This window comes from Mya arenaria, chromosome 11 (assembly GCF_026914265.1).
Source record: "Mya arenaria isolate MELC-2E11 chromosome 11, ASM2691426v1".
Taxonomy (NCBI): domain Eukaryota; kingdom Metazoa; phylum Mollusca; class Bivalvia; order Myida; family Myidae; genus Mya; species Mya arenaria.
This window is the reverse complement of record NC_069132.1, coordinates 10904801-10928487: the sequence shown is the minus strand read 5'-3', so window position 1 is coordinate 10928487 and position 23687 is coordinate 10904801. Positions and strand designations below refer to the sequence as shown.

The following is a 23687-nucleotide window of genomic DNA, read 5'->3' as shown; positions in this document are numbered from 1 at the left end:
AGCCCCCCCCCCCAACGTATAAAAGCCCCTCCAAGGTATCAAAGCCCCTCTTACGTATATAAGTCCCTCTAACGAATCAAAAGCCTCTGGAACATATCAAAGCCCCTCGAAAGTATCAAAGCCTCTCGAACGTATACAAGCCCCTCTAACGTATCAAAGCCTATCGAACGTATCAAAGCCTCTATAACGTATAAAAGCCCCTCCAACGTATCAAAGCCTCTCGAACGTATAAAAGCCCCTCTAACGTATCAAAGCCTCTCGAACGTTAAAAAGCCCCTCGAACGTATCAGAGCCTCTCGAACGTATAAAAGCCCCTCTAACGTATCAAAGCCTCTCGAACGTATCAAAGCCTCTCGGACGTATCAAAGACTCTCGAACGTATAAAAGCCCCTCTAACGTATCAAAGCCCCTCGAATGTAACAAAGTCCCTCAAACGTATCAACGCCCCTCGAATGTATCAAAGCCCCTGGAACGTTTCAAGGCCCCTCGAATGTATCTAAGCTCCTCGAACGTATCAAAGCCCCTCGAATGTATCAAAAGCCCCTCGAATGTTTCAAAAGCCCCTCGAATGTATCAAAAGCCCCTCGAATGTATCCAAGCCCCTCGAATGTAGCAAAGTCCCTCAAACGTATCAACGCCCCTAGAACGTATCAAAACGTATACAAGCCCGTATCAAAAAGGTAGTGTATGCATGCAAACAAAAGGGTATCATCGCCATCGCTTAACAATCTTTGTTTAATAAAGAAGATGGATCGTTTACAGGATAACATCTTTACATGGTACATCACGTTTTTCAGAGTACAACAGAGAAAGTTTGATTCGGAGATTAACACCCACGACCATGTCAGCATGGAACATCTTGAAGGTAATAGGATCATTCCCGACAGAAATGCCAGGTTGGTTTTTGATAGTCAAGGCGATAAGTTACCTTGTATTGCTAATCATCACGGTTGACTGAAAACGAAGCCGATCTCTGATTATTTCGGTGGGCAGCCCAGTTATTCAAGTACAAGTTATAAAATTGACTGCGAGACCTTGTGCTTTAATATTATAAACAGCTGTAAATGTTATTACAATAACACGTATTTATAAAACATAGCTGATGTATGCTCTCTGAATTAGTGTGCACCTTATAAAACTGTAATTCAAGAGAACTCACAAATCTTCATTTAGTTTATAGTGGAGCATCATCATCAGAGAGCAGGCAATTTGATAAAATGCGTCTTTTACAGAGGCAGTCTGTTTTCGCTGGGGCGACCAGATAGCTACCGTTTATGCTCTGTGCGCTAGGGAGATTTGCGGTGAAAAAAAAACAGTGCTCATAACAAGACGAATAATATCATCCATATTTCTTTTCATTTATTTGCGTAATTTGGATGTTAAATAATTAATACTTATAAGATGTAGTGATATAGAAGTGTCAGTGACGTTCTTGTATCCAGTCACCGGAAGTAGCGGCAGTTATCTGTGTCCGGCAGCCTGTCTTTCGCGCAGTTCCGGGGACAATGTAATTGGCTTTGTGTCCTCACGAACGATTTCAATGGATTTCGGATATGAACTCAAGTGTTTTGAGAAAACATTATGAAAACAATGTATCACAAAGGTTCTGTTGATGTCAAACAGAAAGGTAATTAAACTACTCCAAACTTAATTCATTTCAAGTGCTGTTATTAACCCTGGATTGTTTAAGTACGGGTTGCAACGGAAACTTATGCAAAGTGACGACTTCAGAATATAATTATACTTTAGTTTTTTTATTGGAGTGTTTATTTCTCCGATCAGAAAATACACCGAAATCATAATTGACACGGAAATAAATGTCGATAAAGAACAATTTAAATCTTACATGGCTTTCAAAATATCGTTTCTTATAACTCAGTATACTTAAAATATATTTTTTTTCTCTTCAGCGTAAATGTGATACACTCGTATACTTGATTTCTCAATTTCGGTTTCCAAGGCATCTTTCAAACACGTTACCTAAGAACCAAGATTAATTGAAAAACATTAAATTGCTTTATCTTCTCGAAATGAAAGATCTCGTTTCATCAAGGAGCATTGAAACCTGGGACGGTAATTACATAAAGATAAATTTGATTAAAGTTTGATGAAACGCTAGCATTAACCTGACTTAAATTTAATAGGTTCTCAAGAGATATTACAAAATACATCATTCAGATATAATGGTATAACAATTACATAGTTTCTGAGTTTCATCAAATGAAAACATGTATTATGTCCTAATTATACGTTGACCATGTATAACTGAAACATATAAACATTGCAAACTACATCATGCCTTGTATCCCTTGAAAAAAAATGACATTATTTGTATTGTCCTAGTATATAATTTGATCCTAAGTAATAGCGGTATGATAAACCATATGACCTAACGCCATAACTTATCATTTGAACCAACGATATGTCAATGTTCTTCCACCGGCATGTTTCAGGATGAATGGCTGCCACCGCCTGAACCCGCCGAGGACGGACTACATTAAATGTGTGGTTGTCGGAGACGGAGCCGTCGGCAAGACGTGCATGCTTGTCAGCTACGCCACCAACAAGTTCCCCTCCGAGTACGTCCCAACTGTATTCGACAATTACGCAGGTATACGATAGAGCGTTAGACTCTGATTGTAATCACAACCTCATGTACGCAGGTACGGCAGACCGTTAGACTCTGATTGTACTCACAACCTCATGTACGCAGGTACGGCAGAGCGTTAGACTCTGAATGTACTCTTAACCACGTAACCTTTTAATTAGAAATGTAACAGATTTGGATGTTAAACCGAGGTGGGATGGAATAGTGGTATAGGTTTCCATCTCTCACCCAGTGGGTTTAATTATTCGATCCATACCAGGTAAAATTCTCAGAGTTCCCCAAAAATGGATACCAGGTCTGGTTTCTATCCAGGAAGGAGACTCGAAATTCACAGCTAAAACGGGATGAATATAAAGGAATACTAAGTTTAACCTGATCATAGGCTATTTAGTATTTAGTGTGTGTGGTGCTGAAACTATGATGATTTCTGTTAACTTACATGAAGTTTCAATTGAGATATACAATAACGCCTGCAAGTGTATTTTTTCGGAGAATGCAGTATATTTATACAGACAGCTGTTACCAGTTTTATGGATTTCTTTTGTTAGGACAGGACAGATGTTCCGAGAGGCAGATGTTCCGTTGTTGCCATGCTCTGAGACTCGAGCTTACAGGAACGTTTAACTTCCGAACAATTATTTCTGGAACCATTAGAAGGGTATCCATATCGGGAGAATCCTTGCGTTATGCAAAATGATGAAAAAGTATTTTGAATTAGCTGGTGTGGAAGAGATCATTTATAGCAATGAGTCTTGTTTACGATATGAATGATATCAGAGGTACAAGTTAGACGTTACCACTATAATAATATACCTGGTACGTACGTTAGTAAAACTAATGAATTCAAATTACGTTAAAATGTCTCCAGGAGGAATGCCTTTGAATTAAACCAAATTGGCATAATCTAATCAATTAGATACCAAGCTGGCATGAGCTTCCGACAAAAACAAACATTTCTTCATCAGGATACATTGGAAACTATAAGCAACATGAGAAAAGGCAGTTGCAGTGTTTGAAAGTACAGCCAACTGATGCATTACCGTACAGAATGCAGCCTTAGAATTTCAAAGATTACCAGTGAAGTTTAAACAACCTGTCAAAAGTTGGAAAGTTTTTGCTGGTGTATCTGCCAGTGATTATCTGGGTACCTGGGCTGATATATGGGAGATGTGCAGGCAGATAGCCGGATAAGCTCGCACATCCTGGCCCCACCGTCGGCACTATAATCAACTGCTTCTTTCAGATCCACTCAGATAATTGGAAATAAAAAGCGTTTCTGGAGATGAATAAGCTTTCTCTCTTGCGTAATACTTGATACGGCTCGAAACACATTGCTTTAAGCCGTTTTTCTTCTATTACTGTCAATAAAAGTAATGAAGAGTATAAACGAGTTTAGGGTCCGCTCTAGCAACACATACAATGTATCTATACCGCTATTCTTATCATCGTAGCACTCCTTTTAAAGGAACTCGCTCATGGTTTGAAACCAAAAAAATGCTTTTTGTCTGTAATGCATCTGAAAACACTTATATTATAATTATTTTACGTTTTGAAACCGAAATTGCAGAAAACAACAACAATTTAAGAATAAAAACCCTGGTTATAGCGGGGAGCGAACCCACATAGGTACATATTTTTAGACAACTGATACCATATTCACTTGCCCACAAGGGCTCATAGTAAGGTGGCGTATTTTAACCTTTATTGAATACATTGGTAGCATCAGGGGAAAATGGCAACCAACCAATCATGATGCAGTCTTTTATTGATTCACATTACTAACAACATTTGTTGAAGGCTTCTTGCCTTCAGTATCATAATTTTAAAACTCCTAATGATTTGCAACACTTTATGTAATAATTTTAATATTAAACTATGTTGTTTTCAGTGAGTCTCTCCGTGTGTAACAAACCGCTGATTTTGGGTCTATTCGACACGGCAGGACAGGTCGGTGTTAACCAGATTGGGTTAAATAGAAACACCTTATTGACATTTAAGCTTCGTTAAGACCTAATACAATATAATGCTCAATATTACTCAATCTTGTCCTTGGAACATGCAATTAAACTTTGACTTTCGCGGTAACTGAAGTTATTTATTTCTCTCGCAGGAGGACTACGACCGACTGCGCGTGCTAGCGTACCCAGATACGGATGTGTTTGTCGTCTGCTTTTCCGTTGTGGCGCCCACATCATTCGAGAACGTGGAGGAGAAATGGGCACCGGAAGTGCATCACTACCGCGAGGACACGCCCTTTATACTGGTCGGCACGCAGGTCGACCTCAGAGACAACTTTTACGAGTTGCAGCGGCTACAGAAGAACCGTCAGAAGCCTGTTACGTATGAGATGGGTATCCGGCTGGCCAACAGGATCGGTGCTAACTGTTATGTGGAGTGCTCGGCACTCACCCAGAAGGGCTTGAAGGCAGTGTTTGATAACGCCATACTCGCCGTGATTAATCCCCAACCGGTGACTCGCAGACCCAAGAAACGAACCGCACTGTGTAAAATATTGTGATATGTAGATGATACATGTATGATGCATACTAATGTGCTTAGCGCTATGGCATTTCTGTGATTTCTCGTATTTATATTATTATTATTATTTGATACCAAAGAAAAACACCGGTATACATTTGAAACTTTTGACCGTTAAGTGTGTAATTCAAAGTAATATATCGGGTGTACATATTCGTGCAGTGAATGGAGTAAAGGATTCAAAATAAAAGTTTAGCGTATGTGACTGCACAAGGAACTGTACATGTTATAGAAATTTAATTCTTAACAGTATATATATACAGTATAAATGATCATATTAATAGTAACGAATTGTGTTCAAACTTGTAGGTATAGAAGTATTTTGATTAAGGTTAAAATGTTTGTAAATTCATGATCAACATTGAACAAATAAAAACATGATCTCCGATAAAGCGACATTATCCTGGTTAAAAATGATGTTTACATCGAACACGTGTATCGTTGTTTTTGTTTACACGTTGCTTAGCATTATACCTAAATATAGGCGTTTTATAAATACTAGCCAATCGTCTCAGTACTTCCTGTTATTGACGCACTATACTGCCACGCTGGCTAGCGCTATCTGTCGATGTACAGCTGTCGGAAAATGACTACAATCCCGAAATGTCAGCGATTTCACGTGTACGCGAAAGCAAATTCAGACCATATAAAACGCCGCAAGTCCATATTAAATCAGAAAGCAAAGAGAAATTAGAGAAATAAAGTTAGCTGTGATATAAAAGCTGCGGATTTTTAACTTTTTATTTTGAATTCATTGATTACTATTGTAATACACTATGGGTTTACTTCTATCGAGACTTTCCAAGCTGTTTGAGGACTGGGGCACGACCCAGGCCAGGATCCTGATGCTCGGGCTAGATGCCGCAGGTAGGGACCGTTTGAACTTTGAACCTTAAAATCCGACATTTTATATAAGCCCATTACGTTTCGTTAGTTTCAAGATTACATGTACATAAAAACATTTAAGTCTGTTTTATTATCTTTAAAACATGCCTTTTCAACAAATTTCCATTTTTTATTAAATGCGTGTAGTTTTTTCTGTTTACTTGGCAGTTGATCGTTATGTACCAGTAGGTCTCACGTATTTAACTTGATATTCACAGGAAAGACAACCGTTTTGTACAAGTTGAAGCTGAACGAGACCGTATCCACGATTCCCACGATCGGGTTTAACGTGGAGACCGTGTCTCCCGTGAAGGGCCTCACGTTCACCGTCTGGGACGTCGGTGGACAGGATAAGATCCGACCTCTATGGCGCCACTACTTCCAAAACGCTGAAGGCTTGATATACGTGGTTGACAGCTCGGACCGGAGCCGGATGGCGGAAGCCCGGGAGGAGCTGTTCGGTATCCTTGAGAGTGACGAGATGAGGGGCGTCCCAGTCGTCGTTCTCGCTAACAAACAGGATCTCCCGAGTAAGTTTCCACATGTTTGCCATCTCATTTAACAGCAACACTAACTGCTGTTGTTTTAAGTGACACTTAAACATTCTCGTTCAAATATATACATATTTACATTGCGGATGTCAGATAGCAGTAAATAATACGTAAATTAACATGTATAAGTTTGTTTGCAACTGAAAGTAATAACGATGACTTTGTCTTTCAGACGCTCTGTCGACTTCGGGTGTTGTGGACCAGTTGTGCCTTAACAAGTTGACTGGCCGGAAGTGGTACGTGCACGGCTCGTGCGCCACGACCGGAGACGGGATTTATGACGGCATGTCGCACCTGTCCACCATGGTCAAAGAATTCAAAAAAGGAAACAACAGCCCGTACTGAGGAGTCCGGACGGACACCAGAGAAAATACCCCGTTCACTGACACACTGAATAACTGTACGTGTTGTTCACTGTTACTGTCATGTGCACGATCGTGCGCGCATGTGTTGAGCGTAGACTGGAACATTGATTTTCTATTACCATATCGAAAGAACATCATATTTTACGAGTTCCATCATACAGTGTGATGTATAAAAATATGCATGTTATTACAACTGCATTTATCATAATAATCGTCTACTTCGGTACCGTGTCACAAAATTAATAGTGTACACACCTGTCTTGAGACTGTGATAATCCACGTGATTTGCATTTCTGTTATATTTCTATTATATTGTTTGTAAATTGGTATATTTTTATATGCGTTATATCCATTTCGTACCTTACTTGTTGTGCAATATTGATGTGTGTTTTTGTTGATTTAAAATAAATACTTACAATTGGACTTTTTATTGTTTAGTTACTTAGATAAGCCATTACATTAATATACGGATATTATCTTGAAGTTCAATAAAAGCACTGCGACTTCGAAAAAATAATCGTTTAGCTTGAAACATGCTTTCTATAATGCACAAGTAAAAATTCTCAGGGTTTCGTATGCATATGAGATATAGTTCCCAGTATCGATGATATCTTATTTGTAAGGGTATTCGAATTGTATTTGGTGGCACCAATGGTGAGGTAATATGATACAGTGAAGACGAAATAGTCTACAATTGTATACCAAATTTATAGCACATGTTATAGACTTCAGGGTACACTATGTTAGCACATGTTGTAGACTTCAGAGTACATGATATTAGCACATGTTGAAGACGTCAAGGTACACTATGTTAGCACATGTAATAGACTTCAGGGTACACTAGGTTAGCATAATTGTAGACTTCAGGATATTTTAAGTTTCGGGGTAAGTAGAGAAACCATATCGAATATTGCTTCCTGCGCCCCGTATATCCCATATCGGGTCACCAACTAACCCCGTAACGTATATATCATGTCGACAACCTGTTTACACGTTTTTATGTAATTGTCCAAGGTCAAAGTTACGTTATGTACAGGGACGTTTAAATGTTTCATTTATTCATCGGAATCGGATAATGGACGCCATTTTGGAACGATATAAATTGATGACCCAATATGGAAAAATATGGGCTCACCGCGTGACCAGTCCTGGACCAATGGCGTTGCGTCATTCATGTTGGGTGCGTGATATACTATGTTATCATATGTTATAGACTTCAGGGTACACTATGTTATCATATGTTATTGACTTCAGGGTACACTATGTTATAATATGTTATAGACTTCAGGGTACAATATGTTATCATATGTTATAGACTTCAGGGTGCATTATGTTATCATATGTTATATACTTCAGGGTACACACTGTGTTCATATGTTGTAGACTTCAGGGTACACAATGCTATCATTTTAATAGACTTCAGGGTACACTATGTTATCATTTGTTATATACTTCAGGGTACACTATGTTATCATATGTTATATACTTCAGGGTACACTATGTTATCATATGTTATATACTTCAGGGTACACTATGTTATCACATGTTATGGACTTCAGGGTACACTTTGTTAGCATATGTTATGGACTTCAGGGTACACTATGTTATCATATGTTATATACTTCAGGGTACACTATGTTATCACATGTTATAGACTTCAGGGTACACTATATATGTTATCACATGTTATAGACTTCAGGACAGACAGACAGACAGACAGACAGACATTTTTATTTAGACTTGTACAATGTACATCATCTACATAAACATATATATTTTCATAAAACATGTCAACGTGTATATACAACATGTAATGGTAAATACGTTTTTGTTTTATATAACACAACATACTATGTGTAACAAAGCAACATACTATCATTTACTATGTGTAACAAAAAATGGAGGCTGAACTTAATATTTATCTTTCAACATTCAACAAATTATTTCGAATAACAGGAGCATATTTAATATACAAAGCTAGTTTAATTAATTCATTTCTATCATTTGATTTCAATAATCGTAGAAATTTGTATACAGAAGGGTGCATATAGTGACAACGTTTTAAATATTTCTTCCTAACATCGGAATAACATGGACATATGCATATAAAATGAAATTCATCTTCAATATCGTTAGTATTGCAAGTTAAACAGTACCGTTCCTCTCGAGGTATTCGGTTTCTGGCATATCTACCAGTCTGAATTCTCAGAGGAAATACAGATAACCTTAGTCTGGAGAAGTACAAGCGTAAATTTGTTGGTAAAATATCGAGGTATTTTTCGTATTCTAATGAAGGTTTAATCTCTTTATATTGGTATTTATTATGTCTCTTCAGGGTACACTATGTTATCATATGTTATATACTTCAGATAAGGTTTAATATAAAAGCATCTAAATTTTATAAGGTATCGTATGAATACGAATTTCCTCATAACAATCGCTACATGCTATTATTGCACCTACAAGTAGTTAAATTTATTCATTATCGTTTCTCATTAATTAATATGTACTATCCATTTCTCAAAAAATATAAAAAAAATACGAAAAGTAACGTAGCCTAGTCTAGTTTCACTTTAAAAAAAAAATAATAATAAGTAACGTAGCCCAGTCTAGTTTCATTTTAGATATTCCGACTAATTATGAATTTAATACTGATGTTGATATGCTGAACGATGAAATATCACACACAACAAGTTTATATCTGTTACATCTATAACGTGTTTCAATCGGGAACCACTGTAATACATGTACGCTAATTAAATAAGAAAAGTGTTCTTTTTAACGTTTAATCATAAAACATACAAAACTGTAAACATCAACTGAACAACAAACACATAAATTAGTAAAACATATGGATTAATGATCAGCAGTAAGAATTGTCTTAACACGAGTGACAGTCTCATGTGTGCTAATCTTACTTTTTAAAACATGCATGCGGTTCACTGAAACAGAGTTTGTTTTCCCAAAACAACCGTTATTTTAGCATGCAACAACATCAATATACAATTATATAATTTTAAAATTTTACGGAGGTGATCTGTATGACTGTTTGAAGTCATTCACGAGCGTGGCCAGCTGTTCGACTCCCTCAAATAGCCCGTCTCCCGTGCGAGCACTAGTTCCCTTCACATACCACTTACGGTCTGTCAGCTGACGTAAGCAGAGAGCGTCGATGATACCCGATGGTTCCAACGCATCTTCAAAGGAAATAATGACTAGTTAGAGTAAATAATATTTCACCTCTTTATTGTGATTGACATTTCATCAATGACCAACACTGGTGCATTTAATAAAAGCACTACTAGCTGATACTTATATTTAAGCCAACACACTCATCGCTTTTGACAATTCAAAGTCAAACAGAATGATATTATTATTATTATTATTATTATTATTATTATTATCATTATTATTATTATTATTATTATTATTATTATTATTATTATTATAAGTTTACGGTTGTTTTAATCTTGAGCTACCTGTAAGATCCTGTTTGTTAGCGAGGACGACGACGGGGACGCTCCTCATTTCTTCACTTTCGAGGATGCCGAACAATTCTTCCCGGGCCTCCGCCATCCGGCTCCGATCACAGCTGTCAACTACGTATATCAGACCTGTAATATGTTGTGTTTTGTAAATTATGTGCAGCACGGAAATTACTGTTTAATTAGTAATTACGAATCAAAATATACGTTTCCCTCTGACATGATAACAGCAATTATTCTTATATCAAGCATGAGGTACAACTATTAGTAAAATATTTACGTCCGAAGTTATATTATGTAAAATAATATGCTACGAATCAAACAAAAATGCATACCATCGGCATCTTTGAAGTACTGTCTCCACAGCGGTCTGATTTTTGATTGACCTCCAATGTCCCAGACGGTGAACTTGAGACCCTTCACGGGAGATACGGTCTCCACGTTAAACCCGATCGTGGGAATCGTGGATACGGTCTCGTTCAGCTTCAACTTGTACAAAACGGTTGTCTTTCCTGAAAGTATATTCAAACCGTTTAATATGCCACAATGTTAGTTTCTGTTATATATATAGCTTACATGCATGTCAATTTTAAGGGTGCAATCCCCAATCCCCCGCCTCCCACATGCCCTTGCGCACCACGATTTATAGGAGTCTGTGTACCGAATATTCCCACATTTTGGGGTTCTGCGGAACGCAAAGGTATCCCTCTCTAGTCCCGATCAATCCTCAATGTCCCTGTCGAATACTGCGTATCAGTAAGGAAAAAATACGTGCATACTGGTACAACTTATTAAAAACCATTCAATAAGTGCGAAATATGGCAGTCCATGATTGGTATTACCTGCTGCATCCAATCCAAGCATTATAATACGTGCAGGATTATTTCCCCACTCGTCAAACAAAGAATATAGTTTCGCTATAAACAGTCCCATTTCATGTGCTTATTTAAGATACAAGTGTAAACTTTCAGCATATTGTGTAGAGATTGCAAATTGCTAAACTCTAAGACTCAGTAATGTTCCTAAATAGCGATTGAAGCGTATTTGTTTCGTTGTCATTATACACGTGTTCAGCTGTGAAACTGTGTTTACATTTCTAAATATAGACATGGCAAAAACCGTATTTCTTTTTTAATACCCAATCATTTACCGGAGTATTTTTATCATCCAATCAGTATTACTAGTGACGTCATTTTCTCCACGCTGTCATGTTATATCTGTCATTGTACAGCGTGCACACTTTGACAACGAACAGTTGATATATTACTGTTTTCTCAATATAAAAGCAAAACATTAGTATTTGAAAACAAAACTTATTTCATACACCAACCCTGATAATTCGCTTGTAAAGTACTGATCACTATATTCGCTATTGAACATGGGGCTGTTTCTCTCTCGCCTGGCAGACTTGTTTGGAGAATGGGGACAGACGGAGGCGCGTGTCGTTATGTTGGGACTTGATGCTGCAGGTAAAAAAATGTTTCTTTTTAGTTCACAAATCTGATGTACATACTAATAATACTAATATACTACTAGTAGTAGTATAAGTATTAGTATTATTAGTATTAGTATTATAGTACGTAGTATAGTACGTATAGTAGTAGTAGTAGAAGTAGTAGTAATAGGCTACTACTACTACTGCTACTACTACTACTACTACCACCACCACCACCACCACCACCACCACCACCACTACCACTACCACCACTACCACTACCACTACCACTACCACTACCACTACCACTACTACTACTACTACTACTACTACTACTACTACTACTACTACTACTACTACTACTACTACTTGCTATGAAGAAATCGGAATAACCCATATATTTCATTAACTCTATCTCATTAATTCACTTATAAATGTTTTCCAGGGAAGACGACAGTTTTGTATAAGTTGAAACTGAACGAGACCGTGTCCACGATTCCTACGATCGGGTTTAACGTGGAGACTGTGTCCCCCGTGAAGGGCCTCACGTTCACAGTCTGGGACGTTGGCGGTCAGCAAAGGATTCGCCAGTTGTGGATGCATTATTACAGAAATTCAGATGGTACGTTGATCGTTTTTCTTACTGATATTTGGATGATAACGTATTGATAAATAATGTTATCTGAATTCATCTGAGTTATTGCATGGAAGTTAAACTTGTTATGCGCACAGGTTTTGACAAATACAATATTCATGTATTTATAATAACATCAACACGGTACACTCAATAATCATGCGCGTCTATGCATTTACAATAAAACGTTTTCATTTTATTCTAAGATAACTTTTTTATACGCCTGCAGGTCTGATGTACGTAGTTGACAGCTCGGACCGGAGTCGGATGGCGGAGGCCCGGGAGGAGCTGTTTGGTATCCTTGAGAGTGACGAGATGAGGGGCGTTCCTGTCGTCGTCCTCGCTAACAAACAAGACATGCCTAGTAAGAAGATTATCATCAGCTTAAGCTAGACATGGTGATTTTTCAGATCCAGGTTTCAAATATTGGACCATTTTGCTTTCGTCTGAGTTTGTGAGTTGTATGTATGTTCGCTCATGGTATCAATTTATTCGCATTTATAAGCCACCGTCAAGCGAGATTTTCACGTAGTTAATATTTTTGTGCGTTTATGGCCTTCTTCTTCGGATATACCATTGACTCATTAAATTATGTTCCTTTGCTACGTTTTTAATGTATGATTAAGCATACTACTTATATATTCTTATAGATGCCCTGGGAACAGCGGGTGTGGCAGAGCAGCTGCATCTCAGTAAACTGAGGGACCGGAAGTGGTTCGTTCAAAGCACTTGTGCGCCGACCGGAGAGGGAATCTATGAAGCCATGAGCCAGCTATCCACTATGGTGAAAGAATTTAAGAACAGGAGATAGGTCACCTTGAATCAAGACATATCATCAGCATCTTTAGTGGCACCGTCTCACAAATCCAGGACACCACAAGCGCATGATGTCCGGTAGTCGATTTGAAAACCATGAATTGAAATGCCTATCGTCAAGATCCTGGCAGTCTCGTCGATCTCCGTGTTCATCTCGATGAACTTAAGTTTTTTTTGACGGGAATGGGGAAGAGAAGCACATAGGACCAATGTAATTGTGCATTACCATGTAGGGTAGCTGATTCCAGCGCGTCACGGATTTTCATTCTATAGTAACTCTTGATGAATTCCACATGCATGTTTACTTCTATTACCATATTAGAGAACATCAGGTGGTCAAATGAAAAGTGAATTTTGGCCATGAGTGTCGTGTATGTATGTGTAAATATGCTCATAATTTGTACGTCTTGATGTTTTTAAAAAAACAAATACATACACAATTTGTGATAAAGTGTCGTAAACATGGTGTACGTGTTCGTGGCAATCCGATAAGAAATTTATTAAACTTGTTTACTAAATGTGATATTATGTTTTTCATTGGCTCGTTTTCGGGATTTTTACTCTTAATTAAGTTCATATTGAATGACTATACTCGTGTTATTTATATTATGCTCACTATGTCATGTGTTATAGTTTTGAATAAATAAAAAAATGCTAAATTTTAACGTTGTTCCGTCTAATATATCATTTTTTATAAGACAATTATTGTATTGGTGCGTTATCACGTTTTAGATGAATGATAAAATAAACACATTCCGCTTTTAAGCAAGTGCGACTGGCTATAGGAGATCAACCCGATCGTGTTTTGTTCGCAAACTGTGGTCTGTTTCATTTTTGTCTCAAAAAGTTACTCCCCTTTTTCTAAATGTAGCCATTTACACACTAATTGGTTTTTGATTGCTTCATCAAAATATTGGAAGGTAAACGAAATCCTATGAAGTTGTCATTTCCATTCACATTGTTTTAAAGGTACATATATTTGTAAAGCTCTAACGTACTGTTTCAAACATTTTTGGTGCAATTAAAAGTGTAAAGCAAAATCGTACCGTTTTCAGTGATATGTCAAATATTTTTTGATGATTAATGTCTTCTGAACTTGTTCGAAATCCTTGTTTCATTTCAGTAAAAAATAATTCATTTTTATGCAAATTTGAAATTAAACTGTTAACCCATAAGTGACAGTGGCTGTTTTGGTTTGGGTACATGTTTAATAATGATGCACTTAATTAGACTTGAAAGCGGTGTTCACCCCTAGTCGAAATAATTGTACGTTGACGGATTTTTATGATTTTGATACGGACAAGTGTTCAAGTACAAATTGTTTTGTAACAAAAGTGGGTGGTTATTTCGATCAGGATTACAGGTTAAAGCATACTGCATCTATAAAATATAAAAACAAAAAATATTACCAGATAATGTTATTTTATTTTAGTTCTGTACACACAAAAAAAAAATTATCCAAAGAATTATTATGAGTTTGTTGTGTTTTTCTTCATTTCATACTGTCAAAACATAACGATATATACATGAAGGGCACCTGCAAGGCTGCGGTTCACAGTTTTACAATAATCGTAACACTTCCGCTATTGCCGAGATTGTATTTAGTGGTCTATCTCCAAGCTTGCCGGAGATGGTCAAGTTGTTACGCTTGGTATAATTGTTGTCTGTGTCAGTCAAGTTTCGTTTTATTGGAAAGGTTAATCCTGTGTTTTAATGCATTTAATGCTTGTTTTGTGCAATATATCTTTGGACGTACATGGTAAAATATGAATATAAAGCTTTATTATCTATTTCAAAAATATTTCTCTAAAAACAATTTCAATATTTTTCAAAACCCCACTGATTTTGCACAAACCCGTTTACACTAGGGATTGGAAGTATCCCGTATAACATGTCTATTATTTTAGATTATGTTCACCCCTTGCCCAATTCTTCTGTTCTTCAATAGTTTGATATAGGAAGACATAGCTGCAGTTGCATAGTTCAAACCAGCAGCCTGGTTAGCTCTGTCCATAGAAGGCCATGCTAGTGTTTCGGTGATCATGGGTTTGAGACCTGCACTGGGCGTTTCATTTCCTCTCAGGTTTATTCAGCAGTAACAGTTTCTAAGAAATAGAACATTTTATTGTTGTTGGATTTTTTAAAGCAAGTCATCAGATCCAGTGATTAAGATTTAAAACATTGCAAACATGCCTGCTAAAGTGTTTTGGAATAATGCAAAGACATTAAAAGGCATACGAGTTTACATGTACATACATGTATGTATGTGATCTTTATATGCTGTCTGGCAGAAGAAACATAAAGACCCTGATCTTGTGGATCATGACAGGATATTTCAAGGCATCCAGCAGATACCATATTATAATCCATTTCCAATTTTGGAAAATTCATGCATATTGATAACTCAAAAAGCGTATTATGTATGTACAGCGTTAAATGGCAATTTTATAATGTTATTATTATAATCAATGCCCTAGTCTTGAGCCTGTAACTATTCAATAGTTGTATGCACTCCATATGTTTAAAGGTTGTAAAACTACATTTATAAACTCTGTATTTGCATCACCATTCATAGTGCAAATACTAAATATTATTAATAACTTTAATATTAATACTTATTCACTGTGCAGCTGAGTGCTTTAGGCCTGAGCTGTTTTCCTCTGCATTGTAAATTTTTTGCATTTGATACCATTGCAGATGATGTCTGGAGACCAACCTGATGTTTTGGTGTATAAAAATATGTTGAGATCAGTTCTGAAAAGACAAATACAACTGTTGGTAAGATTATAATTTTAAAATGACCATTTTTTCAATTACAATCTGGTAATCACTATATTTCAGCGTTGTATTACATATAGTATAAGCATATGTTTCGATTTTATAAATTTGCTTTGTTCATGTTATAAGGAATCCTTTACACGTCTTGGGTCGATAACAAATCCTGTTATCAATACACATACAGCTTAGAGGTGGGATTTAACCTGGGAGCCTCTGAAATAGATCCTGATATGCTAACCACTCCACACTGTAATTTCTAGATCTGAAATTATGTCTCTAAAGAATTAGTCAACATACCAGTAGCCACTTTTTACCAAAGAAATATGCACCTATCATTATGCTATGCTTTTACTTTTTGTAAATATAATTGGCATTTAAATTTTCAATGTGTTGTTTTGTCATGATTGTTATGTTTTGTTATATATCATTCAGGACTCAGACTTTCTCTTTTTATTCTTTTTTTTTTCTCTTGACAGGTGGAGCAGTTGAGTTCTGAGGGAGGGGAGGAGACTCTGGTGTTGACAGTGAGTGTGGGTGATGGAGAGTTGTCTTGTCTGGGCTCCCAGCGTGGCACACTATTTGCCAGGGAGGAGGGCACTGTGGCATCCAAGTTCCAAAACTACTGTGTTAATGGTAGGTGTGGCTGTACTTCGTGGAGTCAACCTCTGTAATGTTGTACATACTATTTTGTGTATTAAACGACTGAAGCTTTGTGTAATGATTCATTCTCTATAATGGGATATAATTATAATAAAAAGTCCTACATGTACATGACTGTGTACGCATATCATACCAATAACAATTTGATATCTGACAATGTAAAATATAGGTTTTATTATATGCACATGTGACAATTTTGAAATCTAAATATTATGTCATTACATGATTTTGATTTATTCTAATTTCTATTAGCTCAATTGTCATGAAAGGTGATACTCAATAGAATCCCTCTCGAGTCTGTTTCTGGGTTACCGACACATAAGATAATTAACTCAGTGTTGTTTCATTTGTTAAGATCTACGGTAGAAAGATATACTAACATAAACCATTATTATCATATCCTAAAATAATATCTCATGCACTCATCTTACTATACATACAGGACCACCTGAATTTAGGAACAAAAAAGACACAGAAAAACAAGCGGCTGCCTTCGGCAGAATAGGTAGGCAGTCGTCTGACACTGCCACATTGATATCAGCCAGTAATAGCAGCCAGGAAAGCTTGGAAAATTGCACGGATATGTTGGATCACAGCCCGAGAAGTAAAAGAATAAAAAGAGAATGTCCGAGTGAAACTGATGGGTTATTAAAAGAACAGAGCTTGGATTTTTCTATGGACAAGCTTACCTCAGAGTACTTAAGGAAACTGACAGCAACAATTGGTTTTCCAAAGGATGCAGAAAGTGCAACTGATACCGAAAGCAATGGTCAGGATTCAGTTTTAAACACCAGAAATCAAATAGACAAAAGCTTGGCTCAAGATGGCTCACAAAGTGACTCCTTGAATCAAACAGGGCTTTCTAATTTGGCAGTTAATAATATAAAGAATCCAATGTTCAGCACTGGTCACGGGAATCAGTTGGCAACTGCCTCCCCCAGTAATATGCATTCAAACTTATTGAATACAGACATAGGAACCTCCTCAAATTCTGGTCTTCATAGTATCCCATTCTTGCAGCAACCTGGTCAGGGTTTACCCTGGGAGACACATGCTCGCTTATATCCCTGTAACTTCTGTGGGAAGAAATTCAAAGAAAAGCAAAATTTGAAAGTCCATGTCCGCATCCACACAGGCGAACGTCCTTACCGCTGTAATATATGTGGAAAGGACTTTGCACATAGTTCCAACCTGAAAACACACGAGACTGGAGTCCACAATCTGCCACCCCGACCTCCACAATACCGTGTTCAGTTCTTGAATGAAAGCAGTCAATCCTTCTCATCAGTTGCTGGGAGTCCGGCTAGTCAGTTTTTGCCAGATATGAAACTACCTGGACATTACTTACAGCAGTACCAGGAAAGGTTCCAAGCATTGAGCTCTCAACTGACTGGAGCAAATGGTACGAACAGAACTGTTAATCAGGGTGATTCTGGGGAAGCAGCAGTTGGAATGCAAAGTGCGGGTAATTTTGGTAATTTTGAAGGTCTTGGTAATGGGACAATGGGTAATGCAACACCTGTTGAGGCAATGCAGGCCGGCAGTGCCGATACTGGTTCTGATACTGGAGTGAAGACAGAGGGTGGAGGAAATGGAGCTGGACTCACATTTGTACATCCCCGTCCGTTGACAGATCCTGATGAAGTTATAGTGAAAGTTGAACCTACATATTAACAATTATAATGCAAACTATAGTTTTTGTTTACATTCAGGCCATGATCTTTTTAATATTAAATGTTTTTGTTTTCATTTATTTAATATGATATACATTTTTTTTATATTCTTAACCTGTGAAAAAAGAGTTGTGAAATTACATATATACTTATAAGTAATAATGAACAAAAAATATAATATGATACAATGCAAGTATTGTCAAAGTATTGTGTAGCAGTGTAGCAAGCTTACGGCAAAAACTATAACTTTCCCTATAACATTAAAACCATTTATTATGTTCACATGAAACTTGAAGTGACATAGGGTCTTAATGGCCGTCTTGTTTTTATCTATCCTGTGGTGCTTTTGCCATTTTAATGTGTTTGTAATTAATCACGTTATGAATAGATTCATAATGTATATGTTTAAATGATTATACATCTGGAAAAAGATACTGTTAAAATGTTATCTAGAAAAATCTCATTTGCTTTAAATCATGAAAAACATTATCAGTGACTATTTGTTGAAAGGCCCAGAACTGGATTTAACATATTTTGAGATCTGTCCTTTGATAAGCTAAGAAAAATGGATGAGGGACAACTACTTGCCAGGCTCTACGATTATATTATTGTTGTTAATTGAATTATGTTATACATTTTGTTTAATAAATTGTTTCTCAAACGTGTAATAGTAAATCCATCTTTCTGGTTTATCAAGATCGATTAAATCAAAATTTTATATTTATTAATCAAAGTTAATAGGTGTTTGATGTAGTATATTGTTTATATATATGTATGTGACTGTGTTCAGAATGATATTTGTGTTGTGTTAAAAGATTCCCAACAAAGAACCTCTGTTCAAATGCTTCCCCTATCCATTAGCTGTTTTATTAGCTCACCTGAGCACAATAGTGCTCAAGGTGAGCTATTGTGGTCTGTCTATGTCTAGCGTCTGTCGTCCATCGTCCTTCGTCCCTCGTCTGTCGTCCGGAGTCACAATTGCTTATAAATGTCATAAATCTTTATGAAACTTTACAGGAATGATCCTTGCTTGGTGCTCTTTCAAAATTGTTCAAAAAACAAATTTCATGCAGAACTCTGGTTGCCATGGCAACATTAAGGAAAAACTACATAACTTTTCTTGACAAAAACCATGAGGCCCAGAGCTTAGATATTTGGTATATAACATTGTTTAGTAGTTGTCTACCAAGTTTGTTCAAATTATGTCCCTGGGGTCAAAATAAGTTCACTATAAATACATTTTGTTAAAATCTTGATAGTTATGTAAAGTTTACTCTAGAAGCAAGGGCAGCAAATCTTGCTATACGATCTCCCGTTCTGTTGAAGAGCGCATAGTATATTATTAGTTTTTCTATTTTTAGTAACAAGGGATTACATGTTATATTTATTAATTCTTCAAAATAGTCATTTCTACGGTAATAATTGTTCTTTTTATAGGTTTATAAGTTAGGAAATATTATATCTCTTTATTTTCTAGAAGAATTTCATTTTTACCCAATGATGCATTTAATAATCAGACTTTTCCATTGAACTACATGTAGACAATTGTAATTTACAATCTTATCTTTTATGTGGGTAGTGAATACACCTTATAAAAAGACTTTAACTCTCAAGTATAGATGGGAAGTCATGTTGTGTTGGATGGAAATTGTGACATTGTCACTGATGGTTATTCACAGAATAGTTTTATCAAATCCTCCTAGTTTATAGCAGTCATATATTTTATTGGATGGTGCGCTGTCCATCGTTCCTGTGTCTTACACTATTGCTTGTGAAAATCAAATTGTGCCTCTGGGGTCAAAACTTGCTATGCCATGAGGTTTCCCGTGGACCTATCGAAAATCTTGTCGTCTGACACCGCTAGGCCCAGACCTTAAATAATTTGTTACGAGCATCAAATAGTGGTCCTCTATCAAGATTGTGCAAATAACGCCCCTTCGGTCAAATTCGGTCACACCCTTTTTGACCTACTGTCTTATTTTTGAAACTACAACGAAGAAATTATGACCATGTTCACAATTCTGTAAACAAATAAAAATGTTGTGGTTGGATGACCTTGTGACATGTTAGCCTACTTTCTTATTTTTGAAGCTACAGCAATGAAATTTTGACCATGTGTACAGTTTTGAAAACAAATATCAATGCTGTGCTTGAATTACCTTTTTTGTACCTTTTCGACCTTTCTTATTTTTGAAGCTACAGTTTTGAAATTTTTATCATATGTACAGCTTTGAGAACAAATATCAAGCTATATTGTTTACAAAGGTTAAACACTTTTACTCATGTGAGCGATTTAGGGCCATCATGGCTCTCTTGTAATTAATTTATGATCGTTTTTGATCACAGTGTTGTTAGTCAGAAACAATGAGAATATGGTAGCATGGTAGTAGCAGCATTTTCTCCTACAGATAACAACTTAAAGGTCAACTGAAGTGGTAACCAATATGTTTATAACTAGTTTGAGGTCATTAGGCTCTTTTTATTGATCTGACAAGGTTTGTGTTCAAGCTCTCAGTGACATTGATCTGCTACCTCGAAATCACTAGGGGTCATCTTCACGTCATGATCAACCTCCCTTCCAAGTTTGAGGATCATAGGTCGAAGCATATTCTAGATATCAATCGGACAATTAAGGGTCTTGTGTTCAAGGTCAACGCGACCATGACCTTTGACCTACTAACCAGTGCAGTGAGATTTCCCATATTTTTATTATATAGTCTGTATATTCTTTTCTTGGATCTATTGTACAGTTTTAAGTGTTTGTTATGAATATCACTCCGGTTTGAATCTCTATAGTTTACACTATGTTACCAAGACTGACCGGTCAATAATTGGCTGTATGTTACTATTTGTTATGACTTTCAGCATTATAAGCGTGTATTAGGTGTAATGATACTGATGGTAATATTTATATATTGACTTTTGTGTTCAGATATTTGAAAATACCAACTTAACTGCTTAACATTTTTAGTAATTGCTTATAACAATTTTTTATGAAAAGAATTACATATTGTTATGAAACTAATAACATCTCCTTAAATAACACCATTAACTGTAAATTTGAAATTCTATTTCCCTACAATTCCGATGATGTACATGGATTTTTACTTTGTATTACTAGTCCCCAAACTTATGCATAAAGTAACATGTTTTGATCAGGTAATTATATGTCTTCAGTACGTGCTTTTAACATGCAACATACATGTAAGTGGTTTATAGAATTGAAAGAAATAATCATTCGTTTTGCAATTAAAAAATGGATCCTAATTGTTGTTATTATTATTTTTGTAACTTTTAAAAATTATTGATATGTAAGGATTTTTTGTTAAACTTATTTAACAACGATAATCAAATATACTACGAGAAAACGTAATTGTGCATATACAACTATACTGATTCTGACCCCCCCCCCCCCCATCTGAAATTGATTATGATTATTTTAGAATGATTTTTACTCTAAACACTGACACATGTAATGAAGCTTTGTCCCATTACATTTAAATGTTAACTTTATGGTACTAGTTACATCTTAGGTCATATAATATATATATTATTTTTATATATATATAATGCAAATTAATATTAAAAAAGGGAACCAATCATGTCTATCTGCAGTAAATGGATAGGATATGTAAACCGTTTAAAGATTTGCAGAGCATAACCAAGCACTGCCGCTTTTCATCTGAGGATCTTACGAATACAATCATTCTTCAGTTAAATTCTGGCTTACTTAGCTTTTACTTTTCACTTAACTTGTTCACACGCCGACAAATACCCAAAACAAACACTAAAATACATAAAACAGGTACAGAGATGAAGATCACTAGGAACACCTCGGTGATAACAGAACGGGGGTGTGTGCGGACACCGGAATTTCCCAGAAAGGAATTCTTAAAAAATTAAAATATAAGTCCATTTCAATATTAATTCAACAATGTTTTCACAATAAATATATCCTGTGTATAACAAAAACATTGGTCCGTATGAAATTTATAAAAACTGGTCTTACAGTTGGAAATCCCGATTGAATTTCTGTATTTACATATAATTACTTTTATTAAACTGTTTTATCGCGTTATCATCATCGTTCTGTCGCGGTATAGTCATCGTTCTGTCGTGCTACTAGGTGGTGTGATATTCAATATACAACAAAACAGTACACTTAGTGAAATGTTCTTTCAATTTCAAACGCACTGTTAATGAAGAAGAAAGTTTATTCAAAGATATATATCACATAATACATATTTTAAATAAGCCAACATGACCCGTGATCAAATCAATGTAAACAGAGACTTATATATACATGTATGGCGAAACAAATTGATTACATCTATTTATCACAGATTTAACAACTATATCTATAGAATTTAATATAACTCTCTTAAACTATCGATTATGGGATATACCTTAACTGTTTATCTATCAACCGTATAACTTATGCACAATACTACAATGATGTCATGAATTTTGATACACGTGACGTTACTGCTTTACTCATTACATGTATGTACAAATAACTTTAATAATGAATGGCCAGTTTTGACTATGGTTTTAACAAAATATATATAATCTATGGAATACAAAAATCAAGCCTGTACGTACAATTATGCATGGTTGACATCAATACAATCTGTTTAATGTGTGTCCACTTATTCCGAATAATTAATTAATCGGGCTTATTTGATATATATACACTGTACGTCTAGTATAAAGAGTACCATTATTCAAATACAATGTTACCTTACACTAAGAGGTGTTCACACTCACACATAATATTCTTATTTCAAAAGCATGATATATGTATGCTGATAAATTTCTTACAGTATTCAAGTTCTCGGACTGCAAAAGTTGTACAGTCTTAAACATATTAGGCCTAATTCTGTAATATCGATTTATATATCTATCTCTCATATTATTATTAAGGTTACATTCCATCAAAATGGTATTCATCTTCAAGTACTTGACATAAACTACAGATCCTATTTCTCTTGGTACATTTGACCCATCTTCCTGTTTCCATTAGTAAGCGATAAGAACTAAGTCTTAACCGTGACATAGCAGTTTTGAAATTTTCTACATTAACAATGTTCAGTTATGCTTGGAATTCAATTCTACCGAAAGATCTATTAAACGTTGCTTTAGATGATTTATTTATCCGACTATTTAGATTTTGAATAAAGTTATCTTTGACTCTTTGCTTAAACAAACTGATAAATACATTTATTTCACCACCACCTTGTGTTAACCACACCTCATTCA

The 23687-nt window shown here is 36.0% G+C and overlaps 5 protein-coding genes across 8 annotated transcripts; 4 read left to right on the top strand and 1 right to left on the bottom strand.

Moving 5' to 3' along the window:
- Positions 1-1162: 1162 nt before the first annotated feature.
- On the top strand, positions 1163-5532 carry LOC128207866 (cdc42 homolog). 3 transcript variants are annotated; one of them, XM_052911035.1, is made up of 4 exons: positions 1163-1627; positions 2454-2611; positions 4497-4555; positions 4719-5532. In XM_052911035.1, the coding sequence occupies exons 2-4, from the start codon at positions 2455-2457 to the stop codon at positions 5124-5126; spliced, it is 624 nt and encodes a 207-aa protein (XP_052766995.1). In that variant the 5' UTR covers positions 1163-1627; position 2454; the 3' UTR covers positions 5127-5532. The 3 variants fall into 3 exon arrangements, with proteins under 3 accessions (XP_052766995.1, XP_052766996.1, XP_052766997.1); XM_052911036.1 differs by lacking the exon at positions 1163-1627 and adding an exon at positions 1874-2073; XM_052911037.1 differs by lacking the exons at positions 1163-1627; positions 2454-2611 and adding an exon at positions 2622-3424.
- Positions 5533-5732: 200 nt separating this feature from the next.
- On the top strand, positions 5733-7370 carry LOC128208937 (uncharacterized). The gene is made up of 3 exons (XM_052912660.1): positions 5733-6013; positions 6250-6561; positions 6755-7370. The coding sequence occupies exons 1-3, from the start codon at positions 5923-5925 to the stop codon at positions 6925-6927; spliced, it is 576 nt and encodes a 191-aa protein (XP_052768620.1). The 5' UTR covers positions 5733-5922; the 3' UTR covers positions 6928-7370.
- A 2051-nt stretch (positions 7371-9421) lies between these two features.
- LOC128209235 (uncharacterized) lies at positions 9422-11473 on the bottom strand. The gene is made up of 4 exons (XM_052913180.1): positions 11275-11473; positions 10768-10944; positions 10427-10561; positions 9422-10144 (listed from the first exon to the last, which is right to left on the bottom strand). The coding sequence occupies exons 1-4, from the start codon at positions 11363-11365 to the stop codon at positions 9972-9974; spliced, it is 576 nt and encodes a 191-aa protein (XP_052769140.1). The 5' UTR covers positions 11366-11473; the 3' UTR covers positions 9422-9971.
- Positions 11474-11706: 233 nt separating this feature from the next.
- On the top strand, positions 11707-13964 carry LOC128209334 (uncharacterized). The gene is made up of 4 exons (XM_052913327.1): positions 11707-11901; positions 12313-12489; positions 12731-12865; positions 13152-13964. The coding sequence occupies exons 1-4, from the start codon at positions 11811-11813 to the stop codon at positions 13310-13312; spliced, it is 564 nt and encodes a 187-aa protein (XP_052769287.1). The 5' UTR covers positions 11707-11810; the 3' UTR covers positions 13313-13964.
- A 227-nt stretch (positions 13965-14191) lies between these two features.
- Positions 14192-21695, top strand: LOC128207215 (zinc finger protein 394-like). Of its 2 annotated transcripts, none has more exons than XM_052910014.1 (4): positions 14192-14286; positions 16015-16095; positions 16572-16728; positions 17198-21695. In XM_052910014.1, exons 2-4 carry the CDS (start codon positions 16015-16017, stop codon positions 18427-18429), a joined length of 1470 nt encoding a protein of 489 aa, XP_052765974.1. In that variant the 5' UTR covers positions 14192-14286; the 3' UTR covers positions 18430-21695. The 2 variants fall into 2 exon arrangements, with proteins under 2 accessions (XP_052765974.1, XP_052765975.1); XM_052910015.1 differs by having other exon boundaries at positions 14194-14237.
- The last annotated feature ends 1992 nt before the right edge of the window (positions 21696-23687 follow it).